Below are 16,326 nucleotides of genomic sequence, written 5' to 3' on the forward strand. Positions count from 1 at the left end.
TGAATAATCTGATGGAGAAGTCTGTTATACCCTGCCTGTTGTAGTTTCTGTTAGATGTTTTGTTTTGGGTCTCTTCATAGAGACATCTTTTGGTGATTTGGTCTAATACCCTCCAACTCGGAGTCTCGGGCCAAATCACAATCAGATATCTTTTGTAAAAACTCTCTTTTTTGGTTTATATATACATGATAGGGCAGTATGCCTTATTTTCATTCAAAAAAAAAAAAATCTGATGGAGAAGTCTTGTAACCAATGTTCCGAACAATAGTAATAGCCATTCAGATTAAATTCTTGTTCCTTATCATTGAGTATATTAGTGATCTCTTTGTATCTCTTATTCTCTTTCCTTTTCATTACAGCCATTACATGTTGGTTTCACAGCCCCAACATAACATATCTGGCTCCGCCATTGCCAATGAGTGAACTTTTTTGAATCTTAAAATCGTTAAAAAAGTTTGAGGAGGCAAGTAGACCCCCTATAGTTCTGTTGGTGATGATGGACCCTCAATTGCTAAGTTTTGACTTTTAAAAGAGTGAAAAAAGTTCACTTAGGGGATGTATTCGTACCTGGGCCAAATACTACAGGGTGTCTATTCACCATAAATAGAATTACAAGGGGTCTATTTGCAATTTGGTGATACTAAGCGGGTATATTCTCAATTAACCCTTCTTAATATGTTAGTATTTACAAGGGAGAAGGTAAGTATTGGGTATGCAGTGCTACCTGATGTATTTATGTAACAATCTCTATATTTATTTGCTTTCAGAGAGCATGGTTATTGAAACTACTAGCACTGGAATTACATTTAGCTGATGTAGCCTCATCAGGTCATAGAGAAACATGCCTGGCTATTCTCTCTGGGATTTTTGACCAGTGCAATGTTGAGAATGGCAGTGGACCAAGTGCATCCGAAACCTTTGAGATAGATGCAGGTCATGCTGGAAATAGAACCATGAATAATAGTAAGGTACTATTTTCAATTGTTTCTTAGACTAGCTATATGTTCATAGACTTGATAACTGATCACTCTTAAATTAGTGTTGTCATCCATTCTATTTGAATTTTTGTACATGTTATTCATATGTTTCTTGACCTTTATCTTTAGTTCTGTCATTCTCTGCCTTAAGGCTTGTACGTATATGATGGGTAATTGCTCCTGTTAGTAATATGGATGCGTATTCAAGAATATTGGTTAAGTGTATAATAATTCACCATGCGAAGGCTGATATTTATTTTGCAAAAAATGTGAATAGTTGTTAACCCTTTTGTTGCTCTAGTAAAAGCTGTTAGGCATCAGCTACAAGAAGGATTGTATAATGGGTCAACAAAGAGTAGAGATAGGCTTAAATGAGCATGGCTGATGCAGTTAAAAAAATAGTTGACAAATTTTTTATTTAATTGAGATGTTAGTTCATATGAAAGTGGAAGCAAAAAAGCAAAAAAGAAAAAGGGAAAAAAGCAAGGTAAAGAAAAGGTCTTTGTAGCCAACACCTAAGCTTTGGACTAGAAGCTTTATCGTAGTTTTTTCATTGAATGGGTAGAGAATTTCAAAGTTTTATCATGTCAATAGTTGTGTCTTCATGAAATGCATGCCAAAGCTCACCATTTTGGTTTACTTGAAAGTGTGGGATGGTTAAGTTTTTTTTCTTTATTTAAATAAATATTTTCCGTCTGTCAGATAGTAGATGGAGTATGTATTATAAGAGGATGAAAATTCTGCCAGAAGAAAGGGAAAGGCAGTGAGGGAGGGAGCACAGATATTTTCTGAATAATTTGGTATTATTTTTTAAGAACAGAAAATAATCTGAATATTTTTTGGAAATGTTATAGTCGATGAATAGTAGAAATGTTATACGAATGGAGAGACAAAGTTAATATTGGAATAGCACAGGTAACTTTCTTTGGTGCATGGCTCCACTTTTAATTGAATAAGGAGTGCAAATGGTGAAGTTTTTTATTTTTAATATTTTCTGTCAAATACTAGACAGAGTATATAGCGAAGGGGGAGGGATTTGGTATAGCACAGATATTTTCTGAATAATTGGTAATTTTCGCAAATCTTATAATTGGTGAACACTAGAAATGTTATACGAATGGAGAAACAAAGTTAATATTGGAATTGCACAGAAAACTTTTCTTGGTGCATGCCTGCACTTTTCATTGAATAAGGCATGTCAACGGTGAAGGTTTTTTATTTTTAAAATAAATATTTTCTGCTTGTCAAATATTAGACAGGTATATATGTTAAAAGGATGAAATGTCTAACAGGAAAAAGGGATGACTATGCAACTTCCCAATATAGATTGTTAACCATGTAAAAGAGCAAACTTCTATGTAAGAAAGAGGACATGCAGATCTCATATGTATTTGTTTTTTCCCTAGCCAAAGATGGCTTAACCCCATCATTGTTTGAGCATGTCAAAATCTTTTTTACTTATTTCAATTCGTCTTTTGTCCGCTCTTATTTTCTATCCTTGATATGCAAATAGATCTTATGGTGTTTCTCTATTTATGTTCCTTTTTACATTTAATATAACCATTTTTTTCCTTGTTCAACCATTCACCTCTGACTGCTCTTATATGCTTGATATCTTTCTTCACAACGATATTTGTCTCGTTGCTTAGTGACGTCACCTTTCTTGTAAACATAAGCATTTATTGTAATTATATCTAAGCAGTGTTGGTGACCTAGTCTGATCTAATTCTGCTTGGTGACTCATATCCTTTTCCCATCAATTCTGTATGAAATCAAAATTAACAAATTTGTTCAGCATTATTCCGTGTGGCCATTAATTTCCGCTGCAGTCTCACTCATTTTCTACTGACTTGACATTCCATAAACTTTCATTTAATGCTTGTTATTTTAAGATGCTCGTTCCTAAAGTGATTTTCAATAATTCTGTCTTCTCTACTTGCTCTATTTTCATTTCCTTGTAGCATGGGCATCATTTTTTTGCAAATCAATTTAGTTTTCCAGTTTTTTTTGTGTTGTATTTAAATTTAAATTCCTTTGTAACCCTTTAAAGGTTAGTTATAGACTTATAGTTCTATATTTTATACCTCAATTAATTAATGATTTTGTTGATGCGTATATTCTTCCATTATCCTTTGTAGTACAATGTATTTAGAAGATTATTTGAAGGTGATTCCTTATGGACTAACTTGCTGTCTGCAGGTCTTACAGCTGCTGGAAATCCTCCAGTTTAGATCGCCTGATATTGCGAAGTACCCTCAGTACATTTCCAATTTGAAATATGATACACTGGTATTTTGAAAATTAAAAAAAAACATCTTCGTACTTTCCCTTTTAGTGGTTCCTTCATGATTTAATGACATGTTTTAGGTGGAGGAGATTCTTAGAAATCCTGCAGCCTCTGAAATGGGTGGTGTATACTATTACTCAGAACGAGGGGATCGGCTAATTGATCTTGATTCATTCCATGATAAACTATTGGAGGTTTCCCTTTTATCTTTTTCATTTGAACATCTTATTATTAGCATGTTACATATAGGAAAGTTCTTCATCTGATCCTCAAGACTGAAAATCCATGCTTTGATCTGACTTTTCTTTTTTCTGTTCCTCCCCTTTGGCATTATCAGATGTTTAAATTTTATAGTCAAGTAAGCTCCCAGTTTAATGAAGTTGAGAATAATGAAGTACGAGAATCTATACGGCAGTTGTTGAGGTGGTGCTGGAGATACAACAAGAACCTTGAAGAACAAGCAGCTCAGCTTCATATGTTGGCTGGGTGGTCCCATGTTGTAGAGGTCATTTTCGTTCTCAGACTACTACTTGTTGAATGTATTGCATCCCATACTGTTATTGTGCATTGGTCGTTTCTTTGATTCAATTGAAATCTGTTTGACTTTCAGGTCTCAATATCTAGAAGAATGTCATTTCTTGTAGATCATTCTCGAGTATTATTCGAGTGAGTAAGAGCACTGTTTAATGATGATAATATTCTTGACCTTCTTGAAGGATGATAAATATAATATTCTCAAGTATTTTACTGGCAGAGTTCTTGATGCTTCACTGAGTGCATCTGCTTCTCCAGATTGTTCCTTGAAGATGGCACTGATATTAAGCAATGTGAGAAATTTTGGTTTTTATATTCTGACTTCTTGTGCATTTTATTTGTCTCCCCTTATTTAATTTTACCCTTTGTCTCCTCTATATTCACTTTCAAAGGTTGCACTCACCTGTATGGCTAAGTTGCGGGATGAAAGGTTCTTATATCCTGGAGGTGTAGACTCTGAGAGTCTAACATGCCTTGATATCATATCAGTAAAACAACTCTCAAATGGAGCTTGTCAATCTATCCTATTTAAACTTACAATGGCTATTCTCAGAAATGAATCATCAGAAACCTTGAGACGGCGGTAATGTATTTTAAGATTTGTTGAGGTCTTCTCAGACACGAGCTTGATGGTTATTTTTTCTCTCTTTAATTTTCTTGTTCCCGTTCCATTTTTATATTGCAGCCAATATGCATTACTTCTTAGTTACTTTCAGTACTGCCGGAGTATCCTTGACCCAGATATACCAGCATCAGTTTTACGTTTCCTGATTCATGAAGAACAGGATGTAGATGATGGCCTAAATCTTCAGAAGGTTCCTGACATATTATATATTCTATATCAACAACTCTATTTAACATTTGAAGTTAAATACATATGCGCTCATGTATGTCTTATATTTTCTAAAGATTGACAGGGAACAAGCTGAACTAGAGCGAGCCAACTTTTCCATATTGCGGAAAGAGGCTCAAGCAATCATTGATGCAGTAGGTGCTTTTTGTCAGTTTCATTTGTTTTAGTGTTTGATGTAACCTTCGCACTTACCATACTGGTTATGCTATGAATTATGTCTAGTCAATCAATCCTGGAACTTTTTGTCACCATTTTAAATAGAAATCTAATATTTGGAGGATACAGTTACCAATACATTATTGATTAATGCTCGTCTTTTGTGCTCGTGTCCTTGATGTTGGCATAATACGCAACTTACTATCATCATGACACCTAGGCACGTTGTTATCGACATTTCTTAGCATTCTAGGATTACCATCAACTTGTTGCTTTCCTTGAGTGGTAGATAAATTTTGCACCCAAAGATGACATGATTGTGTACATTAATAACTCCATGTGATACTAATGGCATGGGCTAATAATCATTTTACAGTCAGTTTTATTGTCAGTGTGTTTGCCTTATATATCCCAATATTGTCAATATTATTTGCGTATCTACTTGCTTCCAACTTTGGTTCAGTTTTCATTCAGATGAATGTTGCATGGTTTTTGTTAAATCTATCCATACGCCAGCTAGTCAGATGGTTGTGTACGTTCACAAGTCAGAGATCAAGTGCCCTTGTATAATCACAGGGAGGAAAACTGGAAAAGGCTGTTAAGCCTGCTATGCACATCAAAGTTTCATAAAAAATTTATGGTGTTGGCAATGTTCTTAATGGTTGTGATTTGTGTACACTCTGTTCAGGCCATCTAGTTTTGTGTATTGACGTGAGCCTGAGAGATTGAAGTTGAAGACAAATAGAATTTTCCTTAGGGGGTGTTAGTCAATTGGGATATTTTCATGCAAAATAAAATAATTGTTGAAGTGAAATAATTTTTCGCTAGTGGGATATTTTAGTGGGATAAATAGGAACAATTTTGTGAAGTGAGATATTTTGATAAAATAACGTGGGATAAATTTTTATAATCATGAAATATATATTTATGCATTTTGAAGATATAAATACTATTTATGTATTTTAAACTTACTATTATTGATTGATAATTGCTTACAAGAATGTTCTTTACTATTAAATAACTTTTGGTTAGACTATAAGATATTGATAATTATTATTATTTTGGTTAGACTATAAGATATTGATAATTATTATTATAATGATGGTCTAATGATGGTGATAACCATAATATGAAAGAAGTAAAGAAAAAAAAGAAATATAAAAAATAAAAAATAACAAAATAAATATAAGTTCTAGTTTTTTACCACCTAGTTCCAAGCTAAAACTTGGAATAATTTGAGAGACTAGAATTCTCATTTTTGTATAGAAAAATAAAAAAATGGGATAATTTTGTACCATTATCCCAATTCTAGTTTTGTTAGAGGTCTACTTGATTAACACTATAAAATTTTGTTCTAGTTTTAGTTTTATGTGACTAACACCTTAAAAATTTATCCCACAGATTATCCCAGTTTCAATTTTAAGTTCTAGGTGACTAACCCACCCTTAATCTAGACAATAATGCTTATATTGTCAAAATTAGTGCAAGTATGATTGATACCGATCAGTAATTTCCCGGGGTATGATAACAGTAGTCTATGAGCAGTGGTGTAATTCATTGAATATCAGGAACAATCCCAAGCAATTACTTAATCTGCTCTTAAATTCTAATCTACACGGCACATGAATTGCTGTCACTCATTTTGTGAAAAAGTTATAGGATAAAGAAAAGTCAACATTCAATCTTCACGTTCTAAAATCAAGTTGGCATAAAAAATTACATTTTACTTCAACTAAACGGTCTGCCAGCTGACGACTTTTACTAGATTGATCGTGTGTCGGTGAACTCGTTATCGATAGTCAAGCTCTTAGTTTCCTTTAATTCTCCTCTCTCTCTTTTTTTTCAAAAATTTCCATTACTTCCCTCAGCGAAACCAATCATCAGTGTGCTAAGTGCACATCACATGGGAGATCTTGTAAAATGGCTGAGGTGGTGAAGCTGCTAAGTGCACATCACGTGGGAGATCTTGTAAAATGCCTGAGGTGGTGAAGCAAAGAAGCTTTGTAAGTAAAGCAGGAGCATATGAAGTTTGTATGGTTAAACCAACACGATTTTATGCAAATACACTTTGTGCTTTGCAACTTACACCTTCATTCTCTCATTTATGCATGTTGTATATTTCTCTTGCTTTGTGATTTAAGGTTTCCCCTTATCTTATCTACCTACAGCCAACACTTCAGAATATCAACAGAAATAACTTACACCTTCATTCCTCTTATCTACCTCTCATTTATGCATGTCGTACGTTTCTCTCACTTTGTGACTTAAGGTTTCCTCTTATCTACCTACAACCAACACTTTGGAATATCAACTGAAATAACTTTCTGCTCGTTGCAAATCCAATCGTCTAGCTGAATTTTGGATACCAGTGTACATATGATATATAAAATTCTTACTTGGTGAGTAATAAGCTGGTTATTGGGGAAATGTATCTTTATGTTGCTTAGAAAATTGCAAGGCCACTCTTAATTTTAGAACTCGTTTATTTCATATGTTTTGTTATTCCTGCCTGGTAATTTTCTAGCATGAACACGATTAGAAATAAATATTTTAAAGAGCCTCCGCCTAGCCTGCCTAGGCGTACGCCTAGGACTAAGCCGTACCTTGGCCGTCTACCTAGCGCTAACGCGGTACCTAGGTTGCCCACCTAGGTTTTGGGAGTGCCTAGAGGAGAATGATCTGCCTACATAGGCTACACCCTTTAGGCATTGATCATGATTTCCTCTATTTCAACTTCCACGTCCTCCAACCTCCTCCAAACTCTAGCTATGAGCACCTCCTCTATCTCTCCCGACCTTTAGTAAAACCTTCTCCACCACCACTTAAGAAATCTATCTAGGTGTCAGTCCAACGCCTAAACGTTCTATAACACTGGCATTTAATATCAATAATTGTAATTGAAAATTAAAAAAATAGGAAAACGCCTAGTTTATGCCTGGGCTCCCATCTAGCCGCCTAGGTTCTAGGCGTTGGGTCCAACGCCTAGCTCACCTAGCGGTTTCTGTAACCTTGTTAGAAATTCTTTGATCCTTCTATTTTCACTATAATTGCTTGTGGAAGTAGTTAGAGTTAGCATTTCATAAGTTAGAATCTTAGTCACCTGTCAGCGGTAATCCAGTATAGTGTGCAGGGTTTGTCTGGGACTAGCATATACACTGATAATAAGTTCTAATTAAATTCTGTTCTGCCATTTGCGATTTTATGCATTTCTGAAAAATCAATGTATTTTATTAAGGACCTTCCCAATTTATTACCTTTTTCTACTTGTGTATTATTTTCATAATTGGTGAGCTTTATTTCACTGGCCTGCATGTTGCTGCCACATTGGTCCAACTACCTATTGAGGATCATTTTTTGTTTTATCTTCTACCCCTTATGCATACATATGTTTATCCTCAGGTGACAAAAGATGCTACTCAAGGCAGTGAAGCTGGAAAGGCCATATCACTTTATGTTTTGGATGCGTTTATTAGTATTGATCAAGAGAAGTTCTTCTTGAACCAACTGCAAAGTAGAGGAATTCTGAGATCTTGCCTAACAGATATTAGTAATGTTCCATATAAGGTCAGCATTCTGCTACTGGATATATTGAATTCCAGTAGTTTTGTATTGGTTCCCTTCCTACTCTATTTCAGTCTTGTGCACGAAACTCTAATGCATATGATTTCAGTATTGAATTACTTCTTTTGTTTTTATGATTTATCAATTGCTCAGATCGTCTTTTTTCCACTTTATGAATTTATTGTATCCTTATATAGTTATATTTACGTATAAAATCATGCAGTATTTATTGTATCTTTCATACTATGTAAACTCTAGTCTGTCATAAGTTGATGCTTCAACGCATCTGGGATCTTGTTCAACATGCCATTATGAACTTCAGTTCTTAAGGCAATCCCTTTTTCCATTTTCATCCCTCAACACTCATGAGCAAAATGTTTTAAGGTGGTACGCAATCACACATGTATATGTAAATAAACACGGACACACACACACACAAACACGTGTATGTACATGCACACATGTATGTATATGTATATGTGCATATATGTATGAGCCTGTGTGCGCACACACATAAATTTATGCGTGTATCCCATATGCATGTGCGTGTGTGCGTGCGTGCGTTTATGTATATGTGTATGCATATCAAGGTTGCTGATAGCGGATAGCGGTGCGTCGTGGCGAGGTACCACTAAGGGTATTTGGGACTATTGCTGCAAAATAGCGGCAAATAGCGCACAGTCAAATAGCGATCAAATATAAATATATTTAAATATTCTAAATAATAAGAAAAATCATATAAAAATCTAAAAATTCTACAAATACATACTTGATGCCTAAACATGAAATAGATGTGTAATAATTACATAATATTAACAAAGTACTATAATTATAAAGATTAAAGAATAAAAAAACGTACCTGTTTATTAAAAAGACCGTTGTTTGTCCCATTTCTTCAACTTTCAAGTCTCTAATATAAAAATGCTCAACAATAAAAAAGTATTGATTAGTAACATCATCATTATATTGACTACTAGAAAATTAACATAAAAAATAAATTATTCAAGTATAGATAAATGACTAAATGAGCAAAGCAAGATAATATCATGATGGATAATAACAGTCTATAGATACTAAGCAAGCAATAAATATCAAACTCTAAACACATGACATGTCCAAACTCATAACATTCTAGAGATGGAGATGTTGCCGGAGGGAAGCTTTGCCTGTGTCGCCGGAGGAAGTGAGAGAGAAAGTTGAGTTGAGTCGTCGTGGAAGTTGCCGGAGGACCGTGAGAGAGAGATGGGTTAACCGAAGAGAGGACAATCGCATGAGCCTGGAAGTCGTCGTTGGAAGTCGTCGTCGGAGGGCCGTGAGAGAGATATGGGTTGACCGGAGAGAGGCACAGTCACTGGCACTTGGAAGGCATCGTTGGAAGTTGTCATTGGTGCGGGAGTCGTCATCGATCGGAGGCGGCGTTGACGGCACTGGAAGTCGTCGTTGTTGGTGGTGAATGTGAGAGAAGCAGTCGGGAGTCCGGAGAGGCAGCTAGGGCACACTTTTCGGGAAATTGAGGGGAGAGGGTTAAAGTGTAATGGGTGCGGGTCGGGTTCGGGTCGAGTTCTCATTTACGCCTTGATGCGGGTTTAGCGCTTTTAAGTGCTAAAACACGCTATTCGAACAAATAGCGGGTTTTTCCCGCTTAAACACGCCGCAAACCCCTTAAGTGTCACGGTGAAGCCCCACAACGCTATTCGCGGCACTATAGCGGCTCTATTAGCCGCTTTTTACAACAGTGATGCATACAAAATTTATATATATACATTTTATATTTAACATATATGCACAGACACACGTATATGCATGTACGCGTCTCTGTTTATGTATATATTTATGCATAAATACGTGCATATGTATACATTTTGGGTCTCTCTGTGTGTGTATCCAACATACTTCTACAAGTTGGGCACCCTTTTCATGGATCTGAACCTAAACTCATGCCATTTAAACATCTGGCTTAAGTGTGTAACTTGTGTTATATTTAACCTGAGTTGCTTTGGTACCATGTTGAAAATTTCTTCCACTAAACGAAACTCCTAATACCAAAACTCTAGAGTTGTGGGAGGATTGAGGATTGTAATTTTGTATTCGAACATGCCCCAGCAAGTTGGGTGCTTGTTTTGTTGGCCAAAAACTTGAACTGACACAAATATATCTTGTTTAAAATCCATTTTGAATGCGTTATAGTAGGATTTGAACCTATTTTGCTCATAAAATGGTCCCTGCCACTGCATCACCAAAACTCTCATGTTGCTTTTAGTGTTGAGAGTTATAATTTAATACTCTTAACACCCATAATGTAATAATTCATTGCATAACTAAGTAAGCATTGGACTTGAGTTATTAGACAAGATTATTTATTATAATAGTTATTAATTAACTTACTTACTACAAGCTAAGTTGCCTAACATTGAGTTATTCTATTTCTCCAATCTGTTGATAGTAATATAATCTACTGAGTTCTTGTAATGTCTCAATTCATAAACTAGGACAGTTAGATAAGTTATCGATTAGGTAATTATCAATTAAGAGTTTAATACATTAACTTGGTAGAAACAATTATTAACTAGCTTATCAGGTCACTCAGGATTTGCTACATTGAGTACTGTTGACTATGACTCTGATTATTTAATGCCATTGTTTGTAAATATCAATTTACTTTCTGTTAGCCTGATGGCATCTAAATACATTCAGGATGTACCACAATTTTAGGTTATATCAAAGGTGTTTTGATCACTTTTATAAATAATAATAAAAAAACTTGTTGCATTCTGTAAAACCAGTTTTTATCTTAACTGAGGTTTTCCCTTCATAGTTATACATGATTTATTGGTTCTATTCTGTCTTATGCATTTTCCTGATCTTTTCAAATTTCCCGTCTCTCTTTTCAAACCGTGATTATGGGTTCCTTTTTGATATTTTATCTTAGGATGGTCGGTGTTCATTAGAATCTTTGCAACGTTTCTGCACCCTTGAAGCACAACTCTTGTTGCTTTTGAGAATTAGCCACCACTACAATAAGCACGGAGCTCAGATTCTACTATCTATGGGCGCTTTGGAACATATTGGCTCATGCAGAGCTGTTGGTTTGCATACCAAGGTTGTGCTTTATTTTTATTTTTATTTTTTTCATTTCTTATGTCATATATACCTGACTTGTATAAATTGCATTCTCTTAGGGAATCGCTAGACGAGGTGGCTCTAGTATTGCCGGAGGTCATGCTGGAGATGTTGATAAGCAGACTTTGCTTGTAACTCCAATATTGAGATTGGTCTCAAGCCTAACATCACTGGTTGAAACATCAGATTTCTTAGAGGTTCTCCTGCAGTCCATACGCATTTTCTATTATTCTTCTTATTTCTACTTATGTGTATCTGACAATATTCAGAAACACAGAATACTTATTGCATCTTTTAGTCATGTTTCATTGCATTGTAAAGTCAATATATCTTTTTTTCATCATACGAAACCAAGTAACTAACAACATGTAACCCAGTTCTCTTTAATTTTTAGTTTCATGAAATTTTGCTATTCAATGTACTATTTTTTCCTAGGTTCTTAATTTTTGATACTTAACCATTTCTTTAATCACTTTGTTCTTGTTAGTTATGACCATTTAAGGGTTAAGTTTTTTTTATTTTAGGACCAAACTAATATTAGTAGGGTTTTTTATGTCATTTAATAATGGGCAACTATCGCTGAGGATGGTTAAGGCTTTCATGATGTCAAGATAGTCTAGAACAGAAGGAAATATGATAGTGACCTGGCAGTGCTTGGATGCGACTGGTTTCTTGTTGAGATAATTTTATTATCTTAGTGCCCCCTAGAATGGAACTAGTGAGCCCTGAAATGTTGTCAACCATTGGTTTTGTGGGTGTGGGTGTGGGTGTGGGTGTGGGTGTGTGAGTGTAAATATCAATGATGCACATATACAGATGTTATAGACAATAATATTATGTTTTAAGGAATTTGTAAGGTCTAAAGAACTGTAAAAGTATCACTGAGTCTCTTAACATGACAAGGTTAGATTTAAGGATATTGTTGAAAGTGAGAGTAAGGTTAGATTTAAGGATTTAAATCTGTTGAGCCATGTGCCCCTTGAAAAATGGAGCACTCAAGTATGGAGCGGTAAATTTAGAATATGGGGTAAATGGATGTAATTTCTTCAATAAAATCTTTTGTAAATGTGCCATTTGTTCTGGTGTCATTCTTTTCAGAAAGGTAGTGAATGGGATATTAAAAAGAAATGGAAATAAAGTTGAGGGAAAGCGTGAGTTATCATGGTTGACTGGCCCTTGGGGCTGAATATATTATTTTCCAAGTTTTCTATGATTCAGATTGCTTCAGATTGCTATCTTTTCATAATCTTACAAATTAAAATAATAACAAAAGATGACTGAAATACTACTAAAAGACGGTCTTGATTCTTGTCTATGATATCAAAAGAGGTGCATCAACCATACACTTTATGACAGTTCAATTAAGGAACTGATTAGGCCTGAACTAATATTGGTTTCAATTCATAACAATCATGAAAGGCTATACTTGGTATTTCCCTTTGTACCTCCTATAATTGTCGCTATACTAGACTTTTTTTTCTGTACAGTCATTCTTAAAAGGTTTTATATTCTTTTATCTTTCACAGGTGAAAAACAAAATTGTACGTGAGATAATAGATTTTGTCAAGTGTCACCAGTCAACTTTTTATCAAATTCTGAAGGATGTCTCAGGAGCTAATGAATTAGCCTTAGAAAGAATCAATCTTGTTGTTTCTATACTCAGCAAGGTATGCCTTGTAAACTTTTCCTAATGTTAGAAGTTCCACTTTTGTACAGCTATTGGCTGGACATGGCATTAGCTCTCAATATGTATTATATACAGGTCTGGCCATATGAAGAAAGCGATGAATATGGTTTTGTTCAAGAACTTTTTAGCATGATGGAATATTTTTTCCAACTTGATTTTGGTTCCAACAATGTTATGCAATCATCTGATTCCGTCGAGGTATGCATTTTCCTTCCAGACAATTTAATTTATATACATGCGTACCTAGATACGTCTGTGTATCCATATGTATGTTATATCCATGAATAAGTATCTTAATAATGTGCACTTTTTTTTTTATTTTTTTTAACTTTTAACTTTTGTAAATTGACAGAAACAAAGGAAGTTACAGTTGTTCATGTTCCAGTTATCTTTTAGCCTGAGCTCTTACCTGTATTTTCTGGTGACTAAGAAGCTTTTGAGGTTGCAGGTTAGTTAAAGTGGTTTCACATTGTAAAAGGATAACCTATATTGTCATCATCGTATTTATATTTGTCATTTGTGTATAGTGTGCACATTTGTTCATGCACATTTATGCATATATGTAACCAGCTAGAGGAGTTGCATACATTTTGATTTTCCCTTTGTATGCAAGAGTGTGTCCACAATTTACCTTTTGTTTTCTATCTATTTGTTTATTGCATTTCCAAGAAATGTGCACTGCTGGTAATGAATTCAGTTTTCAACCTTCATTTCACCATTTCCCATTTGCCAGTTTTCAATTTATCTTGGGATATTTTTTTTCGAGCTATAGACATTTGTGATTATGTTCCTCCTTTTTTTTAATGCCTAGTAGTAGGATATCAGTATATAAGTGCAGTTGCTATTTTTTCCCCCACTAGAGATGTCATATCAAGCTTCCTGATTTGCCCTAGTGTTCTTGTACATGGTACAAGGCACGAGTTCCATTTTCTTGAAATGGTAATAATTAATCGTAATACTTAATATTATGTCTTTTAAGTTTAAACTAACCTCCTGATTTCAGATTGTTTGCAATATGCTTATTACAAACCTGGCTATTAATTTTTTAATTTTCCTCTTTGTCGAAATATGCTCATTGTTTGATTGGATTTCATTATATTTCGTGTGATCTGGTTTTCTTTCTTTGCTCTGCCAACTTCTTTGTTGACAGGTGTTGGATGGTACTGGCGATAGTAGTGACTCTATTGGACAGCAGCAACCTACATTACTTTCACTTGTACACCTTCTTTATTCAATTACTGTTGCTTTGGAGAGAACTGGTGAAGAAAAATTCTTACTGCTCAACAAGGTACTGTCTGTTGTATATATAGTTGCTCCTATCAGTGTTATCGAGGCGCGAGGCGCAATGCGGGACGCAAAGGCCCCTTATGCGCACCATGCGCAAGGCACACAACGATGCGCGCGCCTCACTGAATTGATGCGCATAACTCAAACTAACATTTTCCAACATAAGATAAAAAAGCATATAAGCAACATGTTTATAAATTGTAACATAAAAAAACTAAGAAATATAATTTCACATACTAAATCACGAAAGAGTCTTAATTAGCATGCATAACATAGAGAAGTTCATAAGTTTTCACAAATCACAATGCAAGATAATCTCCAACATAAGCAGAAGCCTATGAAACAAAACAAGCAAGTAACAAATAAGAAATATGTATTTTTATTTAAAATTGATATATGTATTTTTAAGTAACAATTAAATGATTAACAAATATGACTGTTCATAATTTTCTAGTTAGCATTCTTAATTGCTATTTGCTAGTTAGCATGAAAAGATGGAGAATGAATATAACAATTACATATTTACATGTTCATAATTTCTAGTTAGCATGCTAATTAGAAAAGGAAGTTATTGTTAGCAAACAAGTATATTAAATTACTAATTACTATTTTTTTTATAGGTTAAACATGAAATGAAAAGATGGAGAATGGATTAACAACTAGCAAGAAAGAGTCTATTACATGATGTAAATATGTAATATGTAAATTATTTAAAAAAAATAGAAGAAAGAGTCTATTACATGATGCAAGTGTCAAGCGCACATGAGGCGCGCGCCTCGTGTGCGTGCAGCGCCCCGCCTCTGGTGCGGGGCGTAATTGCCCCAACCTGCAGCGCCCCGCGCCCGAGGCGCGCGCCTCGATAACACGGGCTCCTATTTGGTCTCTTTTTTTATGAACTTTTATAATCTTATGTGAATTATCTCCTTCATAACTCATGGTTTATCTGGACTAGTAAGCCAAGCTGTTAATCAATTTGAAGTAATTAAAATTTTTTATGTTACACAATTTGGACACATCTTATTTAGTTTGATGTCTTATTGTCTATAAGAAAATATTTACTATTGCTGTTGGTAGTGGATGAATGAATGTGAAGGATGCATGCATGGTTACCAAAATGAAGTTTCCCTTCACTTGCTCTGGCATTAAGAAAACAACAGAAATTTGATTAGTAGAATGGTTTCATGTACCATCTCAAGAAGAATGGGTTCTTAGACTACAAAATAATTTAGAAAAGGCTTATTTGATATGTTCTCATATATTACATGTAACTGCTTGTTTTCTCTTTTATTTCAGATCCAAGATATCAATGAACTATCTAGACAGGAGGTTGATGAAATTATCACTGCTTGCACCAGACAAGACTGCATATCTTCACATGATAATATTCGGAAGCGGTAACATTGTTTTTGTACCATTTTCTTTATTATCAAAATTTTAAATATTTACTTCTTATAAATTTTTAACTATCTGATTGCCCTTTCCTATAACCTTTAAATTACTGTTAAGTAGAATTATGTTCTTAGCTAAATTTTCTCTCAATAAAGGTTGTAGTCTGATCTTGAACCCTGGACCTATAGCCAACCCACGGTTGTTCTAGTTAGGCAGGGAAAAATTCAGTGTTAGTGGAGATGCTCCAGTGCACTGCTCCATCATGGCATTTATACTTGATCTTAAATTTTCAATTTTCTTAATTAACTCTTTGCAAATCATATATAACATGATTAACATCTATTGAAGAAGCTACTTTGCTCGGAAACTACCTTTATATTTTGTATTTAGGTATTTCTGCAAGTCTGTCAAGGCTGTGCTTTTCAGTTATTTCTATACAATTTTTTTTCATTTGTGCTGCTGTAGGCTTCATTCT

General features: G+C 34.6%; 1 protein-coding gene across 2 annotated transcripts in view; it reads left to right on the plus strand.

Annotated features, from left to right (window-relative positions):
• The window catches only part of LOC109828784 (nuclear pore complex protein NUP205), a 45,183-nt gene that overhangs the window by 26,536 nt on the left and 2,321 nt on the right, over positions 1–16,326 (plus strand). For both annotated transcript variants that reach the window (XM_020395718.1, XM_020395717.1), the window contains 17 exons: positions 768–968; positions 3,177–3,266; positions 3,345–3,458; positions 3,602–3,769; positions 3,875–3,930; positions 4,019–4,091; positions 4,191–4,381; positions 4,484–4,613; positions 4,708–4,785; positions 8,207–8,371; positions 11,298–11,468; positions 11,548–11,685; positions 13,015–13,155; positions 13,251–13,373; positions 13,528–13,623; positions 14,326–14,463; positions 15,756–15,856. In XM_020395718.1, the coding sequence (XP_020251307.1) occupies positions 768–968; positions 3,177–3,266; positions 3,345–3,458; positions 3,602–3,769; positions 3,875–3,930; positions 4,019–4,091; positions 4,191–4,381; positions 4,484–4,613; positions 4,708–4,785; positions 8,207–8,371; positions 11,298–11,468; positions 11,548–11,685; positions 13,015–13,155; positions 13,251–13,373; positions 13,528–13,623; positions 14,326–14,463; positions 15,756–15,856 (2,174 nt within the window). The remainder of the gene's footprint in view (positions 1–767; positions 969–3,176; positions 3,267–3,344; positions 3,459–3,601; positions 3,770–3,874; positions 3,931–4,018; positions 4,092–4,190; positions 4,382–4,483; positions 4,614–4,707; positions 4,786–8,206; positions 8,372–11,297; positions 11,469–11,547; positions 11,686–13,014; positions 13,156–13,250; positions 13,374–13,527; positions 13,624–14,325; positions 14,464–15,755; positions 15,857–16,326) is intronic.

This window comes from Asparagus officinalis, chromosome 1, assembly GCF_001876935.1.
Source record: "Asparagus officinalis chromosome 1, Aspof.V1, whole genome shotgun sequence".
Classification (NCBI taxonomy): domain Eukaryota; kingdom Viridiplantae; phylum Streptophyta; class Magnoliopsida; order Asparagales; family Asparagaceae; genus Asparagus; species Asparagus officinalis.